The sequence below is a fragment of the Mesoplodon densirostris genome, chromosome 7 (genome assembly GCF_025265405.1).
Source record: "Mesoplodon densirostris isolate mMesDen1 chromosome 7, mMesDen1 primary haplotype, whole genome shotgun sequence".
NCBI classification, from domain to species: domain Eukaryota; kingdom Metazoa; phylum Chordata; class Mammalia; order Artiodactyla; family Ziphiidae; genus Mesoplodon; species Mesoplodon densirostris.
The window spans coordinates 115,575,148-115,594,235 of NC_082667.1; the positions used below are offsets into that span (position 1 = coordinate 115,575,148).

A 19,088-nucleotide genomic window follows, 5' to 3' on the forward strand; every position below is an offset into this window, starting at 1 on the left:
TTTTTGCAGTATGCGGGCCTCTCACTGTTGTGGCCTCCCCCGTTGCGGAGCACAGGCTCCGGACGCGCAGGCTCCGGACGCGCAGGCTCAGCGGCCATGGCTCACGGGCCCAGCCGCTCCGCGGCATATGGGATCCTCCCAGACCGGGGCACGAACCCGTATCCCCTGCATCGGCAGGCGGACTCTCAACCACTTGCGCCACCAGGGAGGCCCCACAAATTCTTAAGAGCAAAATAAAAGCCATCAATGGCTTACAGTGCTGTAATTCAATTATTATATTCAAAATGTTCCTATTCAAGGAACCGTAGAATTTTTTTTAACTGTATGCTCCATTAGATAAAACACAGGGCTGAGAGTTTGATTCCCTATGTTGGTTGCCTTTGTTCCCCCTAAGGCACTGGTTTTCAACCCTATTAAATTCCTCCAGTACATTGGAGGTGCAATGACACACTCATATCAATAACAGCAGCTCACTTACAGAAGTGATTCTCAACTTAGATTCTGTGTACATATTGGGTGGTAGTGCAAGGAGGGCAGGATACAACATGAGTATTTTTTTTTAATTATCCAGTCGATTCTATTATCTTTCTATTATCTTTCCAACTTCCATTGATAATCACTGTACTGTCTTTTATCCTGTGCAAGTGATGTGATACCATTATAAACTTTAGTCTCCCCATCTATAAAATTGGAATAATAATAAGTGTCGTCCCTTTCTCATCTGATCGTTTTGAGGGTAAATTCTAACCCAGATGATGGATTCAAAACCTTTTGGAAGGGGGCTTCCCTGGTGGCGCAGTGGTTGAGAGTCCGCCTGCTGATGCAGGTGACACGGGTTCGTGCCCTGGTCCGGGAAGATCCCACATGCCGCAGAGCGGCTGGGCCCGTGAGCCATGGCTGCTGAGCTTGCGCCTCTGGAGCCTGTGCTCCGCAACGGGAGAGGCCGCAACAGTGAGAGGCCCACGTACCGCAAAAAAACCCCAAAAAAACCAAAAAACCTGTTGGAGGACTTCCCTGGTGGTCCAGTGGTTAAGACACCACGCTTCCACTACAGGGGGCACAGGTTCAATCCCTGGTGGGGGAACTAAGATCCCGCATGCTGTGCGGCACGGCCAAAAAACAGAAAAAAAAAAAAAAAAAAAAAAAAAAAGCCTGTCGGAGCCAGTAAACTTAGTTCTATTTCATGGGTGCACATAAAGATCACATCAGCCCACTTCCTAGTTGATATGTTCGTGAACATGGGAAAACTGGCTGGATCAGTGCATCCACCACCCTTATTGAGGAGACAACTTGAAATTCATCTCCCACTAATGTGGGATCATTTTCAAATATGAAGGAGAGGTTATTACATTAAATAGGCATGCCCTTAGACCTCTCCCAAATTCAAACTGATATTATGTAGAGTACTCTCACCTGTTCTAACCTGTAAGTATTTCCTGATAGAACAAGAGGGATGAAGTGGGTGAACATTTGTGATTTTTTCTTCTTAACTGAGAAACTCCTTATATGGTCTTAAAAGATTATGTCACATCCTTGCCTTTGTAACTAATAATAAAACAAAGGAATGGGTGTGTATATTTAGTTGATTATCAAAATGAATACTTAGCTGACTTCAAACAATTTTTAACATTTTTGACTCAGTTTTAGTTGTTAATGTACTTTTCCATAAAACTGTGAAATTTTGAATTTTGCTTGGTTGTTCATTTTAAAATATAAATTCTGTGAAAAATGATTATAGCCAATAATTTCTCCTAGACTAGGACAATATTTTTCCTTTATTTTTAAATGTGTTCTCAAAAGAGAAGAGGCAAATAGTAAGGCCAAAAAAATTAGTTATATCTCTAATAATAAAAGTGAAAAAAGATTTATTATAAACTCTTTAATTGATTTTGTAATTGCTAATTTTTCTTAATAGTTATAACTTAATTTACAAACAATATCATGGTGTGTTGCCAGTGATTCCATAGCATAATTTTCTTCTCATTATGCCAAGGAGGAAACTTTAAAGCATTTTAGGCTTGCCCAATCTTTAAGCTTGTGAATTATCCTTTGAAGTGGCCATTGACCTTCTCTACCACTTTCTCCAGGTTCAAATGTTTAAGAGTTGATTGCTAATTATATTCAAAATTGTTTCTTCACCATTTTCCAACCTATATTTCCTTCTTTTACTCCTCTTCTTTTAAAAAAGGATACAAATTAGTTTGACCTTACAATGATAGAATGATAGGTATAACTTGTTTATTGAATTATAGTCAGTAGCATGGAATGTGTTCCTTTCAAATCGTTATTTATATATGCAGTATGTGCAGGTTTTTCTACCAGTGCAGATTATATGTCCCCTGATGGGCAAGAACTATGCTTTGTATTTATTTTTAATCTTCATGGTAATTAGCCTAACACATTGTAAGGGCTCAGTAAGTACATGGGAAATGAAACGTGTCTGTCTTCCATCACCTCCAAACTACTTACCACCTCCTTCTCTTTACCGTGATTTGAAGTTTATGTGGGAGAAACGGTATTTCTAGAGCAGTGGTTTGAAATTCTGGCTGGATATTAGATTCATCTGAGAAAAAAACCCAAAGTGATTCTCAGCTCTACCCAGACCAGTTTACATATCTGGGTGAGATCTCGAGCATCAGTATTTTTTTTTTTTAAAGATGCTCAAGTGGTTCTAACATGAAGCCAGGTTTGAGAAGCATTGTTCCAGACTAGAGCAGTGGCTTTTGGCCTTGGCTTCACATTGGAATCACCTGGAAAATAAAAAGAACACTGGTTCCTTGGCCTGCAGCTCTGAAACTCTAATTTAAGTCATCTGGGGTACACTGTAAGCATGGGGAGCTTTCAAAGCTCCCCAGGTATTCCTAGTGTTTCATTAAGACTGATCTAGAGCAGTGATTCTCAAACATTAGGTGCATCAGAATCATCGGGAGGGCTTGTTTCTGGACCTAACCCAAGGATTTCTGATTCAGTAGGGGTAGGGTAGGGCCCAGGGATTTGAATTTTCTACATGGTTCCAGGGGACGCCACTTCTGCTACCAGGGCAACACTTTAAGAACCACTGATCCTTTTTTCCCCTCAAACTTTAAGATACTTATGAACGCCCTGAGGATCTCGTTAAAATACAGATTTTGATCCAGTAAATCTGGGGTGAGACTCAATAGTCTGCATTTCTATCAAGCTCCCAGGTGATGCCAAGGCTGTTGGTGCTTGGACCACACAGAAAGAACATAAAGGGTTTTTCAGAAACCTACAGTAACAATTGTGTAAGTCAGTACCCATTGACCCTTGATGTTTGCAATGGCTGATCAGATTATTGTGTTGATTTTGGGGGTGGGAGGTAAGAAGTTGGGGTGGCAGGTTTGGAGGCTGTTTTATATTAAGCAGCATCCATCTGGAAGGTTTTCATATTTGAAAGTCTGTTTTCCCCTACTCATTTCTTTGAAAGAGATGACAAATATCTTAAAACTAGAAATACTGAAAGGATAAATGACCTCTGTTGTTCAATGAATGAATAAATGTCAATTACCATTACATGGCCAAGAAAACCCAGCTTTTTAATATATCATTTTGTTGCAAGCCTCCATGCCCAGTTGAATCAGACAGCGTCTTAAGCAGTGTATTGTATTTGGGAAGATGTGAAAGTAAGTCTAAGAAGTTCACAACATCCCAGTAAAAAATGTGAGCCTTTTTTTTAAAAAAATAAAACTTGAAAAGTTCACATTAAAAAAACAGGCAAGAATAATAAAGCAGGGATTTCCCTGGTGGCACAGTGGTTAAGAGTCTGCCTGCCAATGCAGGGGACACGGGTTCGAGCCCTGGTCCAGGAAGATCCCACATGCCGCAGAGCAACTAAGCCCATATGCCACAACTACTAAGCCTGGGCTCTAGAGCCCGCGAGTCACAACTACTGAGCCTGCATGCCACAACTACTGAGCCCGCATGCCACAACTACTGAAGCCCGCTTGCCTTGAGCCTGTGCTCCACAACAAGAGAAGCCACTGCAATGAGAAACCCGCACACCACAAGGAAGAGTAACCCCCACTCGCTGCAACTAGAGAAAGCCCATGTGCAGCAATGAAGACACAATGCAGCCAAAAATAAATAAAATAAAATAAATTTTAAAAAAAAGAATGATAAAGCAAGCTCTGGAAATTAAGAGTCATGAGAGAATCTAGCCCCACTAGATAATAGAGTATATTTTAAGCCTCAATAATTAAATAGTAGAGTAATATTTAATGCATATACAGACAGAAAAATAGAACAGAATAAAAGTCTAGAAATAGAACCAAATTAGTGTGAGAATATATGATGTGATATTGTGATTTGATAAAGGTAGGACCCAATTTGAGGTCCAAAATCTACAAAAGACTGATAGATTTGACTACAGTTGACCCTTGGACAACATGGGTTTGATCTATACAGGTCCACTTATTTGTGGATTATTTAAAAAATACATACTACAGTACTACGTGATCTTTAGTTGGTTGAATTCACAAATACAGGACTACAGATATGGAGGGCTGACTGTAAAGTTATACATAGATTTCCAACTGCGTGGAGGGTCAGTGCCCCTAACCCCTACTTTGATACATAAATATCAAAAGCTTCTGCAAGAAAAAAGGCATAAGAAAGCCAAAATATAAAGAACTAGAAAAAAAATTTCTAATTCACATCACAGCCAAAACACTAATAGCTCTAATATATAAAGAGCTCCTAGAAATCAATAAAAAAGACCAATATCCCAATATAAAAATTCACAAAAGATATGAATAGATAATTCACAGAAAAGTTAATACATATGGCTATTAAACATATGAAAAGATATCCAACTTTGGTCATTATAAGAGAAATCCAAATTAATACTACATTGGGATTCCATTTTTCATCTATAATTAAACCAACAAAATTCCCAGTTTTTGCCCAGTTTACCTCTGGGCAAAAAAGGATAGTCAAGCTGATAAGAGAATAAATTGGATTAACTATTTTGGGGGACAATTTGTTAATATCTACTTAAAATACAAATACTACATACACTCCTTGAGAAAGCAAAGCATAATGGCCAAGAGTATAGGCTTTAAAGCCAGGTTGGTTGACACTGACACCTGCTAGCCATCTGACCTTGGGCAGGTTGCTTAACCTCTCTGTGCCTCAGTAACCTCATCTTTAAAATGGAGATAATACTAGTACCTTCCTCAAAGGATTATTAAGAAGATTAAATGAGTTAATATATGGAGAGTGCTTAAATCAATGCCTGGCTTATAGCGAGCACTATATACATGTTAGTAATTACTATTTTTTAAATTGACCCAACATCTTCCACTCCCAGGAATGTATCCTAGTTATGTGTGCAGTTTTGAAATAACCCTTGAACAAAATCATTCATTTTGTCCTCATTTCTAATAACAAAAGATTAGAAAGTACCCAGATAGGGCTTCCCTGGTGGCGCAGTGGTTAAGAGTCCGCCTGGCAATGCAGGGGACGTGAGTTCGTGCCCCGGTCCGGGAAGATCCCACATGCTGCGGAGCAGCTGGGCCCGTGGGCCATGGCCGCTGAGGCTGCGCGTCCGGAGCCTGTGCTCCACGACGGGAGAGGCCACAGCAATGAGAGGCCCGCGTACCGCACACACACACAAAAAAAAAAGTGAGAAAAGATACATAGGTGGTTAATTGTAGAGGGTGGAGGGGGAGTAGGGTGGGAGCAAAACTTTTCACTTTATACCTTTCCATATCTCTTATTTTTGAACCATGCCTATGTGTTTACAATATACAGTGTTTGGTAGGAACCCTGGTAACTTTACACCCCCCTGATTGCTCAGGGTCACCTGAATTGCACTTTCGCTTGAAAATAATGGCTCAGAGTAGAACCACTAATTTTTAACTTCAATTTCTCCACAATCATTTCACCATTTTTCATAGATCTGTTAATCTCACATTAAAATGCACTGGAAAAATCACGTTTGAATACACTGCAAGATCTTAATCACATGATGTGTGAGGCAAGGAACTGATGTAAAAACCAACACACGCTAGAAGGCACCTAAGTATCACAGTCGGCCAGTAACTTCGCTGGTGAATATTCAGTGCTTACTTTTTTTTTTTTTTTTTTTTTTTTTTGCTGTACGCGGGCCTCTCACTGTTGTGGCCTCTCCCATTGCGGAGCACAGGCTCCGGACGCACAGGCCCAGCGGCCATGGCTCACGGGCCCAGCCTCTCCGCGGCATGTGGGATCTTCCCAGACCGGGGCACGAACCCGTATCCCCTGCATCGGCAGGCGGACTCTCAACCACTGCGCCACCAGGGAAGCCCTCAGTGCTTACTTTTATTTATGATTTGTTTCATAACCGTAAGTATTTGTCTGAAACTCACTAGAATTTGAGTCAATTTATGATCTACGATTAAAGGAAACTGTCTCTTGAACAATGAGCTACCTTTTTTTGTTTGTTTGTTTGTTTGTTTTTGCTGCGTTTGGGCCTTCGTTGCTGTGTCCGGGCTTTCTCTAGTTGTGGTGAGCAGGGGCAACTCTTCGTTGTGGTGCACGGGCTTCTCATTGCGGTGGCTTCTCTTGTTGCAGAGTATGGGCTCTAGGCACGCGGGCTTCAGTAGTTGTGGTACGTGGTCTCAATAGTTGTGGTTCGTGGCTCTAGAGCACACGCTCAGTAGTTGTGGTGCACGGGCTTAGTTGTTCCACGGCACGTGGGATCTACCCGGACCAGGGCTCGAACCTGTGTCCCCTGCATTGGCAAGCGGATTCTTATCCACTGCGCCACCAGGGAAGTCCTGAGCTACCTTTCTATCTTGATTCTAATGTGACTTTGAAGGCTGATGAAGGCGAAATTTAGTACAGGCTTAGAAAGGAGCAGTAAGTGCTACATGTTGTTCATGTTATTCTGTTTTTTTTCCTTGAAATTTCTCAAAGAAATTACAGATACTTTGCTATGTGCATATAGAAAGGTTATTCAATTACCTATGGCCTTCAAAACAATAAAAAGTCCTACACAGAATCCACTACCCATTCTGAGCATCAGCACATCTTTGAGACTGTTGCTGAGGCATCAGGTAGCTCAGCCAACAAGCATTTACTGAGCAACAGTGTGTGCTAGGTACTCTTCCTAGTGCTAGGGATGTAACAGAAAACAAGACATGCAGAGCCCGGCCTTCAAGGGACTTACATCCAGTCGGGTGACAGGAAACATGTAACAAAATAACTTCAGGTAGGGATAAACATCTCAAAGGATACTGAATTAACGTTCTTTCATAAAGTAATGAGCAGGGTGTAACGGGGATGTTTAGCGAGGTACTTGGGGAAGGGCTCTCCGAGGAGATATCATTCGAGTTGAGACGTGAATGGATGAAAAAGAAAAGACTGTGTAAGCTCTGGGACCCCAGCCTTGGAAGCAGCATTCTCTCCTAGGGGGCAACACAGTATAGTGGGAGAAGAGATGAAACTGAAACAGAACACTGGTTTGGGAATCAGACTATCACGGGTTAAATGCTGGCTTTTCCATGTACTAGGTGGTACCACTAACTAGATATTTGAGCAAGTGACTCTTCAAACCTTATCTTCTTCATCTATTGTGTGGGGTCCATTTCTGCCTTGGAGGGCTATTGGAAGAGTTTATACAAAGCTCCTGACACGTGGCAGACACTCAGTGAAGCGAAGCTGTTATTACCACTGGTCATTCCTTAAGCCACGAGAAAGGAATCCACCCCGGGAATAGGTTCTCCTAAACAGCTTTTTTTTTTTTTTTTTCAGGCTACAGTGTCTCAAAATGAAAGGGACATGACTGCAGGTAGAATAAGAACAAAGTGTTGTCAAAAGAATAGCATCTGTAGGCTCTTGCAGCCCATTCTATGATGTGACTCCCAAAAGACTGTATACAACGGGGATGGACACACCTCACACTCACCATGCTGTCTCCTGAGGATCCCCAGTCAATCAAACACTGCCCCATGGATTACAGGACCCTACAGTCTTGTACCCAACTTGTTGGCAATATTTCTTTAATAGCTGCCTTTGGTCTCAGTTATATTTCAAATATTTACACTTGGTGATAAGGAACATGTGAATATTTGACAGTTTGGTTTTGAAGTACAATTTCACATCATAACTCTTTCAAATCTATCTTCTCCACTGCCTTCACAAGTGCTCCTCTTAGATACAAATCTGATCATATCAATCTCCTGCTTAATGAGAGTCCCTGTTGATTTCAAGATAAAATTCTGACTCTCAGAGTGGTACTCGAGGCCCTTTGTGACCTGGCTCCTTCCTGCCATTTTAGCCTCATCCTTTGTCACTCCTCCCTTGCATCCTATGCTCCAGTCATACTCTGGGAACTCACAGCTCCCAGAACCCAGTGTTTCCCCTGGGCCTCTGTCCAGGCTGATGGGTTACTTTTCCTTGTCTTGTTTGCTTGGGAAAATTGCAGCCTCCTTTGAGATTCAGCTCAAAGTCCCCTATCTTTATGAAGACTCTCTGAGCTCCTCCCTCATCCTTGAACATCCACCGTAGAATCCATAACACCACACTGCACTATTTAGTGTATGTGTCTATGTCTTTCATGACTCTGAGCTCCTAAAGGCTCATCTCTGAACTCCGAGAGCCTGGCATACAGTAAGCACTTTCTACATCTTTTATGAAGGAATGTGATTTTTAAATAGTTTGGGGGGGGTTTCAGAATTTTACCACTTTCAAAATGAAAAAATAAAAAAGACTAACGAGCTTGTGCTCTCGACTTAAATAATGGAATTTGGCATTGAAAGACCAGATTTGAGCCCCGTTAGTATTAGAGCCAATTATTACCTTTGGTAAATTAAAAAAAAACTTGCTGAGCTTTGTTTTTCCCCATCAGAGTGAGGTTACAAATGTCTGCCTTCTTCTACAGACCCAGGATTATTTAGATGACCAAATAAGATGCTGTATGTGAACACTTTGCATAATCATATAGCCCTGTATAAATATGTTATATTTATTATTGAACATTTGATTTGAATTTAGCCTCCTATTGGATAAGATTAATATAGAAGTGATGTAACACTCTCCTTTTCCATGGTTTTAAATTTCATGGTTTGTGAAACTTTTGGTTGTCTATAAAATTAAACTTTACCTTTATTTAAATTATGATCTTTTTCTAATTATGTTTGGTTAGAAACACAGAATTATTTTTTATAGAATTCTTCTAGTTTGATGGTGTTTTTGAGTCCCATGTCTCATATTATACTCATTAAAAATATTCTTCTACAGAGTAGGTACTCTGTGTATGTTCATTGATTGATCTTTTTTTTTTATTTTGCCCTGTGCAACCACAACAAGAGCACTTACTTATGACAGCATAATTTAAATTGAACTTTATGGTTTTTCAGTACAAGAAGTTTCTTAAGGCATCTTTCTTGTATGCACTATTCAGCACTTATTTATCTGATCTGTAGAGTGACACTTCATTAATTCGACATTACTGAGGAGGGATCCATGGAAAGAGAACTTTCCCCATAACTGAAGCATGCCCTTTCAAAAACCAAAACTTTAACAGAATTAATCATGTCTAAGGACAGGTGTCAAAAATGTGCCTGGAGAACCTGATAATTCTGTGCTCTCTTACCCAGGCCATAGTGCACTGTTGTGCAGTAAAGTCGAGAGCTATGGTGATGGGAACCATCCTTTGCCTCTTTACCAAATTCCCCCAAATGCTACGATTCTGTGGTCATTTTATAAACTGCTGTCAGTGTATATGCTCTTCAGGAGCTTCTGGCCAAGTGGGAAGCAGACATGTAAACAGTCAGAACCAAGTGATAACTGATGTCCTGGATACATGTCTGGCCCCAAAGGAACCCAGAAGAAGAAGTACCCAAGTCTGTCGGGGGAAGTCAGAGAGGGCTTCACGGAAGAGGCAGTCATTGAACTGATTCTTTAGGGAGAAGTAGAAAGTAACAGGTGGAGGTGGACAGCAAAGTTACCACAGACAGAGAGAGCATATGGGATGGCATGAGGGTGAGAAAGGACACTGTTTAAGTAGAGACCTGTGGGTACAGGAGGAACTACTTTGGCGCTGGTCATGAACTGGCAGTTGGTCAGTTAATCAAGTAAAGTGGTTAAAGCAGATATGACAAACGGTGACCTTAAGTACTTTACTTTCACTTAAAGTATATACATACACATTAATTCACCAACCTTTTACTGAAGGGCTGGGCCTTCCTATCAGTGTATATTCTATGGACTACAGTTTTGTATTATCTTTCTCACGTCAGTTTGAAAGATCTATGGTGTCCACTTCTGATTTCTTTTTTTTTTTTTTTTTTTTCTTTTTGCGGTACGCAGGCCTCTCACTGTTGTGGCCTCTCCCTTTGCAGAGCACAGGCTCCGGACGCGCAGGCTCAGCGGCCATGGCTCACGGGCCCAGCCACTCCGCGGCATGTGGGATCCTCCCAGACCGGGGCACAAACCCGTGTCCCCTGCATCGGCAGGCGGACTCTCAACCACTGCGCCACCAGGGAAGCCCTGGCCCACTATCTTAAGAAAGGACTGGAGAGTGTTACTTAATCTAGCAAGTTAGTTAAGGAGAACTTCCGTGTTGTGCATGACTAGATCATGAGGATGGGAGTGTGCGTATTTAGGCTAGAGAAATGGGCATGGGCCTTTCATGTAGGCCCCTGTGTGTCATTTTAAAGCGGGGGCTCTCAGGATGTGGTCCCCGGACCAACAGCATCAGAATTGCCTGGCAACTCATTAGAAATGAAAATTCTCGGGCCCCAGCCCAGGCCTCCTGAGTCAGAAACTGGGGTGAGGCGTTCACCTCTGTGTTTCAACAAGCGCTCTAACTGATTCTGATACATGCTCAAGTTTTAGAGCTACTGTGCCAGAGAGTTAGGCCTTTCCTCTACATGACATGGAATCACTGAAGGATTTTAGTAATGGAGCAGTTTGAATCCTGTGACCATCCAGAGGTCACGCTTACAATATTCTGAGCTGCGTTAACGGGGAGTTCAGGTTGCTAGCTGCTCAACCTTCACAGATGTTTCACGACACATTCCTAAAAATCTCTTTCGCGTTCTTGAAAATGGTTGATTGCTTCATTCATTTGCATATAATTATTAAGAGCTTATTATGTGTCAGGCATTGTCCTAAGTACTTGGAATACATCCGTGAACAAAGCAGACAAAAATCCCAGCCTTCGTGGGGCTAACTTTCTATCAGGAGGAGACAGACAATAGACAAAACAGATAATCAGCGTACTAGTAGGTGATGTAATGGTGAGGAGAGAAATGAAGCACAGCAGAGGGAGAGGGGATGCTGGGAGCGGGGTTACAACTGTAAATAGATCACAAAGGAGGTGGGAGAGAGCGCCAGGCAAATATTTGAGGAAAGGGCTTCCTTGGGCCTGGGGCCGAACCAGGGAGGGAAAGAACAGAGATGGGATCCTAGCTTCCACCTTGTTCTGCTGACAGCCTCCAGGCTTTAATATAAACCACAGGTCTAGCCATATGAACGATAGATTAGATGTGTTCTGATGTAAAGGGAGCGTCCAGTGAGCAATGTAGATTGATCTTCTCACTCAGTAATATTTATTGAGCACATACGCGCCAGGCACATCCAGAACCACCACGTAGCTCATGGGAGTAGCGCCTCTGGAGCTGAACAGTCCAGCACGGAGTCCCTACTTTTCCTGCCCTCGTGGGACCTAACATCTAGAGGCGAGACAAACATAATGACCAAGGTGAAACTTGTCACACAAGGGAAAGGACAGAGCACGAAGGCCGTGAGCTCAGGTGCATCTGTTATAACCTCCTCCAGGGTATCAGGGCAGGCTAACTATATTTCAGCCAAGGCTAGAACAGTGAATGGGATTGGTCGGAATAAGTGAGGTAAAGGGGAGTTTCCAGTCAAAGAAGGGCCCTGTGCGTGGACCCAGAGCACGTGGCCCAAGAGCAGACCTGAAAAAGTACAGTCTAAAGAGAGCAGGGAGGGGAGGCTGAAGGCCTTATAAACCTTACAAGGTAAGGGCAATGTAAAAGCATCAAAGGATTTTAACGTAGGTGACTGGCATAATTAGTTAGGGGTTGTTAAAAGCTCAAGTATCTTATCTGGAAGATGAATGTAAAAATAATACATCCAGAGGTGTCAGTGTCAATTTCTTCCTGAGCACGCACGTGCTACATACTGATCCATTAGGAAGTGTTCTACAGGATGGAGAAAGTGGCCAGGCAGAGCCAAAACATTTCAGCTTTCAGGCGTTTTGTCTCTAAATAGCTGAATAATGAATACAAATCCCCAGATAATTCAAACAGCTGTACTAAATCCCCGTGTTGGAGCCTGACCGCGGCAGGCTCTCTGGGTTGCCATGCCTCCACCTCTTCTGCCGGCCGTTTGTCAATACAGGGGGCAGTACCACTGATCTTAGCAGGCGCAGACTGACACAGAGCAAAGTGTATTAGAAACAGTACAGAGTTAAAACTGCAGATCACTCATTAGCCCAGTTAACAAAGAAACATCAACTGAGTCCGCTGATTATGCCCCAAAGAGAAGGATTCAGTAATTCCATGTGTTGGAATGATGGCAAGCAAATACCACATTTAGAAAAACAGGACTCTCTGGCCTATTTTAACTGGGATGTATGCTCATTGTTTACACCATCAAGGAATGAGAACAACAAGGAACCTAATAAATTAACGCGAGACTCCCCACGACATCTAAACACAAGGTTATTAACAGAAAACAGCAGAGAGGAAAAAAGGACCCGAACCTCCCGCGACCGCAGGGCCACACAGTGATATTCTATTTAAACATGTTTCAGTGTGTGTCTCTGCGGATACACAGTGATTCACATACAGCTCTTGGAAGAGCATCAACTTTTTTTGTGGCGCTGATTCTCTAAGAACCTGATGAGTTTCTTTGAGAGAGAAGGAGCAGCCCAATCTAGCTCAGCTGTACTCAATCTGAGTTGCTCTCCTACATATAAACCCTCACTTCAAAGCCAGGAACATAATGTACAATTTTTTAATGGCTCTAGACCCAGGCACTCAGGCGCTCTGCTCTGTGCCTTACCTCAGTGTAAACACCTAATCAAGACTGCCTGCGCTCCAACAATAGCAGCCAAATGCAATTCGAGAACCACAAGCCTTTGAAGTCCTCCCAGCAAAGGCCGGTTTTCTAGTCTGGCATAATGACATGCCATGATTGCTGTCTTTGTTGTATCTTTTCAGTGGAGAAGCAATTATGGCCCCAATTTAACAGAATAGACATTACACAGCTTATGATGCTCAAAATGCAATTTCATTTGATCATTTTCTCGATTTGATTGGTATTAATAGAATGGTTCACCAAGGAAAAAAAAGAAATAGCTAGCAGAGGTTGTGTCCCATTCCACTTTCAAAGAGATAATGTAGAAGTATGCTTTACTCACCCAGAGACTCAGTGGAGTGATTCAGACACCAAGTTCTACCAAAACAGCCTGTGGATGGAAATATTATACATCCTATGTTCTCTGGGAAAGGAAGCTGTAGGACAATGTATTTTTCATTTGTAAACTTTTTATCAGAGCTCCATAAGGGATCCCATCGTTGTTAATCAAACAATTAATATCACCAGTGAAAAACCAAATTAACTAAACTAAGTCCCCTTTACAAAAGCCGGACTCAAACCCCCTAGTGGCAGATCTAGGAATAAACCCAACTTCTCCCAGGCTCCAGCGTGTCCAAGACATTGTGTGTTTGAGGTTTAAAAAAGGATGATTTCGGGCTTCCCTGGTGGCGCACTGGTTGAGAGTCCGCCTGCGGATGCAGGGGACACGGGTCTGTGCCCCGGTCCGGGAGGATCCCACGTGCGCGGAGCGGCTGGGCCCGTGAGCCATGGCCTCTGGGCCTGTGCATCCGGAGCCTGTGCTCCGCAACGGGAGGGGCCACAGCAGTGAGAGGCCCGCGTACCGCCCCCCCCCCAAAAAAAGGATCATTTCCTCGCCTGCTTAGGCAGCCTATTTAGATTTTTTTTCCTGCCCCGACCTTCATTTCTCCTCCAGGATGGAGTTGATTTTTCTTTTAAATGAGTTGTGTATCTGTTTAACGTCATGGCAGTAAGGGACTGAAGCCTTTGAGCAAATGATGACAGAAGCTGTAAAATCTAATACTTTTACTGTCATCCCATGTTTCTGGAACCAGTGAGGGACTGAGAGATGGAAACATGAGAAGTGGTTCCTGACCTTGAGCATTTATAGCATTTATAACTCCAAACTTTCCATCTCAGCACAAGTTAAACTGTTCCATGGTATTGTGAAGTTTTCCATTTGCAGAGTAGGTAATCACTCAAGACCTGTTAATTACTTCCATTTGTCATTTAAACATTGCCATGATCCAGTAGTACATTTTGTACCTTCTATTAGCGGTGAGAATTCAAACATGGAAAAAGTTATATTTTCATTTTTTCTCATTTTCAGATCAACCTTTAAGTACTGAAACTTTCACACTATTTCCCTTATTTGTATGTATTAGTAGGGCTATTGTGATAGGGAGGCATTCAGGTAGAGAGGGGGTTACACCCAAAACAAAAGGAACAAATTGTCTTTCTTGTGCCAGAGAAGCCACCTTGAGTGGTAAGGAATGAGGTTATCTTCACTGTCAAATGCCTGCTTACTAGTTAATATTGAACAAGTATTTTTGCCTCTTTCTGCATTGAATACTAGTCTGCATAAGTATGAAGTCAAAGTCAGCAGCAGAGGGAGAATTTAAACGCAGCCATGACAGATTCTAAACCCCATGCTCTTTCCGGCGTTCCACCTTGCTACTTCTCACACCACACAGCCCACCAGGGGAAATTTAACAAAACAAGTATCAAATCCTGAATCTAAATTTTTAAATTAAGGACATCAGTTTAGAAATGCAGAGACCAGCATCTTGCAGGTGACAAAGCAGGGTGGCCACAGGACCCCATATGAATAATCTTTCCCAGGAGGAATGACAAAGACATCTTGAGAAGTCTTCTATATAAGAGAAGGCTTGGGGAAGGCATCTTAGGTTCTACCAGTTTAGGGCTGTTTTCTGACAGAGGGATTGACTTATTCTACGTTATTTCAAAGGGCAGAGGGATAGAAATTACAGACAGACCTATCACTGCTCTTATAAGGAAGAGCCTTATAGCATGTAGGTTTCTCGAGGATGGAAAATAATGTTTATCATTGATAAAACAGAGATTCAAAGGTCTAACATTTTACTCCAGGGAGTGTTTGAAAGGACCAGGTCTCCCACAGAAAGGAACGTTCACAAGCCACCTTGTTCCTTCTTTCTCTGCCAAGATCTTTAAACCTATACGAATAGTGACAAGCAGATAACTCCTGCCTGGAGAAGGGGCAAGTGATTAGGCAGTGAGGGGAGGAACGTCTACCAGGGATGGTACAGAAGCACTAGAGGGTGTACTGGATAATTACCGCCAGAATCTTTGCCAGCGTTACTATTGCAGAACTTTAAGTTTGCTTTCTGAAATGCTACCTGGTGGCTAGAATTCCGTATAGCAGAGAAGACAATCTAATTCCTTGACTTAAAACAGGTAGCTAATGAGAGCCTCCATAATTTGGGAACCTAAATCCATCAATAATCTGGGGACCTAAATCCCACATAGCTGCCTTCGTCACTGGCTCCCAAACCTGTCTTCAGGTTAGGCCCACCTGGGGAGCTTTTAAAGTACGAGACTCATATCTGGGGCCACCCCCAGAGCTTCTGATTTAATTGATCTGGGATGGGACCAGAACATTAATTTTTAAAAGCTTCCTAGGTTATTCTAATATCTATCTAAAGTTGAGCACCACTAACCTACATCATTCCAGTTTATGGGGTGTCAAAACTACAAAGTCTGCAAGTCAAAGATGATATTTCTAATAAGTGAGTTTTTAGCAAAATCGCTAAATGTGCAGTCTCTGGAGGTAGACTGCCTGGCTCCTCTGCTTACTAGCTGTTGATTCTGGGCAAGTTACTTAACCTCTCTGTTCCTCAGTTATCTCATTTGCAAAAAGGGGATAATAAAAGGTACATACCTGGTAAGATTGTTGTGAGAATTAACTAACGTATACGAAGTGCTTAGGACAGCTATCATGAGCATTCAATGTATATTAGTTATTTTTATTGTTCTTATCATCATCTTGGAGTATAGTGTTATTTCATAATTTGTTTGGCATACTTAAACATTAGTCGCAGCGTCCAGCTCAGATGACTGTTCTAAAATCAGGTCCCCTGAGTATGTACTGAGCATTTAAAGTATTGGGTTGGACAAAAAATTCATTTGGGTTTTTTCCATAATCTTACGGAACGAATTTTTTGGCCAACCCAATAATTAGTAGTTTGACCTCAAAACACCAATTCTCACATCATCCCTGCAAGACAAAACACTGTTTATTCCCATTTTCCTTGGGAATAATCCAGATACCTAAGGACTGAGATGAATCCTTGAAATGAACTATAAATAAAATGTAACCCTGCAGGACCTCTTTCTAGAGTACAGACTCGAGCCCCATGGCCGTAAGACTAAAATGAATCCAGTTAACATGCTGTATATGTTTTACCCTCTTAGATCTCCTACCCCATCAGAGTAACTGACAAGACGTCTATTCAGAACACCAGAGAGATTGGAAATGTCACTATCGACCCGGAAGACAAATGGCATCAAAGAGCCCAACAGCTAAAGGTCACCTGCTAGATTGAATTTTAAGTGTGTTTCAAGGGTTACTGCTGGATCTAAGTGATGTTTGTGACTGACATCTTATCACTTAAGGGTTTATTCTTATGCCTGAGAATAGTTACCCACCTTCTGATGGGTAAGACTGCCTTCTGCCTGGATGGGTCATTACTTGCTCAGCTAGCCAACCCTGCCCACTTTCCCAACGTTCTATTTCCTAGAGAAAAATCATCATATCACTCTTAAAGCATTCAGAGGAATGGCATGGAGAAAATACAGGCAGGAAAAAAAAAATCACAGTTCCAAACTATTGTCCAATACTGTGCTGCTCCCAAGTCTGTTTCCTTTTGGAGTTATCAGTCATATAGTATCCCTAGGTGATGGGGGATATGGTCCCTAAAAATGGGTGGGAATCCCCAGAGCCTCACTGAGCCCTTGTTTGCAGAACTTAAACGCCTACTACCTAGTAACTTAGCGTGATGACATCCCTTTTTTTGGCCACGGGTTTACTACTTTGAAATCACAATATGGTTTTAGGGAAGATTTTTATGAAACCATCCCCACTGATTGTTTTTCTAGAAGAATCAAGAAAAGCTCTAGCAGCTGATGTCTTCTTAATCCAGTGTATAGTGTTACGTGGGGCAGTTGCTCTTGTACCGGGTTTTATACCTGCTTCATAAGGGATAAAGCCCTTTGAAATCACCCAGCCTGTAGGGCCTGTTGACATCATTAGTTAAAACTATGTACAATGGAAAAGTAATAATAAGAAGAATAAAATTCATTCCAGTTTCAGAAAAGTTAGAAAAGAGGGACAGCTCAAATCATCTTTTTGCCTCTGCAGTAGCCTCCAGGCTATTCTTAGAGTTGCCAAAAAGAAAAAAAGAAAGAAAGAAAGAAAGAAATGAAAACAGCCATTCACCTGAGGCTTCCTGAAAGCTGATGCCAAGGAGGCCACACCCAGAAGTTGGGAGGATGGGGACAAATGTCTCCTAGAAGTGGACCTAGAGGACAGGGTCTCCTACCAGACCTGATGGAGAGCCTAGGCAGCTCGGCCAACAGGATCGAGGGGACAAAGGAAACACCTTAAGGCTTGTTATGTGTTGTGGGTAAAGGACTGGGTCAGAAGACAGCGAGTTCTGGGCCCTGACCTGCCATTTACTTGATGCGTGACTTGGGCAAATCTCAGCTTCCCCCGAGCCTTAAGTTTCTTTTTTCTTAAACGAAGCATTGGCCGAAATGAACTACAAGGTCCATCCCAGCTGCAAAATGCTATAAATCTATGATCCTTTATCTCTAGTTACTTAAATTACTATAGGAAACACAGTTGAAGCATGTAGGATTCTTGCAAACTCTAGCTTTCACATTTGTCACTAGGAGTCTCGGCCAGTGATAAAGTAATCAAGGTAAAATCACGGTGCTTAATGCACGACATGGCCCTAGGCAGAGACAGTAAAAAACTTCGTACAGAAGAAAATCAGAAGAAAGCAAAAAGGATACTGTTTCATCTCTGAGAGGGTACACGACTCATTTGTTTCTAACCCACTCCTGAGTAAAGGCAATAAGGAGCAAAGCATCTTAAGATTGTTGCATCTAAATGACAGCAAGACCGAGCAGCCCAAGGGATGTTTCCCTTTCTTTATTCAGAAAGGATTTGTTAGGTGTTCCGCTGCATCCTGCATGCTGGCGGGGCACTCAGCATACAAACCTCCAGGCTGACTTTTTTCTCCTCTTTAACTACCCACCTCCGATGGCTTCTCTGTGGTCCCTCTCTCCTGCCTCTTCCACCCCTGTCCTGTTGTGCCTGTGGCTGGGACCAGTCTGCCAGGGTTTAATCCTGTTCGGCCACTGTCTCATTAGCTGTTGCCTGTGTTTCTTTTGTACCAACTACATGATAAGCTCCTTGAACCTTAGCACTGTATTCCTCTCCACCTCCTAGCACATTGCTATACCCAAAGCTGATCTCAATATTTAATGGTTGATTAAAAAACCATTTAAAGGTCATTTAGTGAATCTCAAGTGAAAATGGGCCTCATTTGAAATCTTTTTCTTGAAAGATGATTTTCAAAGAATCTGCATATCCCTCAGTAAACTTACTCTAACAATGAGTAACTCACTACTACGAGATACCTTTACGTGAAATCAAAATAATTCAGACAACAAATATTTATTGAGTACCTACTATATTCCAACCACTAGCTTTTAGGTGACTAGCCCAAAAGACATGTTTTTTTAAAAAAAAAAAAACTCTTGAGAAAAGTAAATAAAACTTGACAAAAGATCCTTTAAAAAAAAAAAAAAAGATTCCTACCCTCAAGGAGCTTAAAACTTTTGGTAGTGGGAAGACAGTTATGTAATCATTATAATGCAGTGATATAAAAGTAGGTATAATTTAATTCTTTCTTTTAATGTAACTAAAAGAGCACCTAATTCTGCCCTAAAAA

General features: G+C 42.0%; 1 protein-coding gene across 3 annotated transcripts in view; it reads left to right on the forward strand.

Annotated features, from left to right (window-relative positions):
* JHY (junctional cadherin complex regulator) overlaps window positions 1–19,088 on the forward strand; it is a 63,382-nt gene that overhangs the window by 16,388 nt on the left and 27,906 nt on the right. For 2 of the 3 annotated variants that reach the window (XM_060105008.1, XM_060105009.1), the window contains exon 3: window positions 16,543–16,655. In XM_060105008.1, the coding sequence (XP_059960991.1) occupies window positions 16,543–16,655 (113 nt within the window). Of the gene's footprint in view, window positions 1–10,554; window positions 10,564–16,542; window positions 16,656–19,088 lie in introns of all 3 variants that reach the window. The other variant, XM_060105010.1, reaches the window with a different exon arrangement.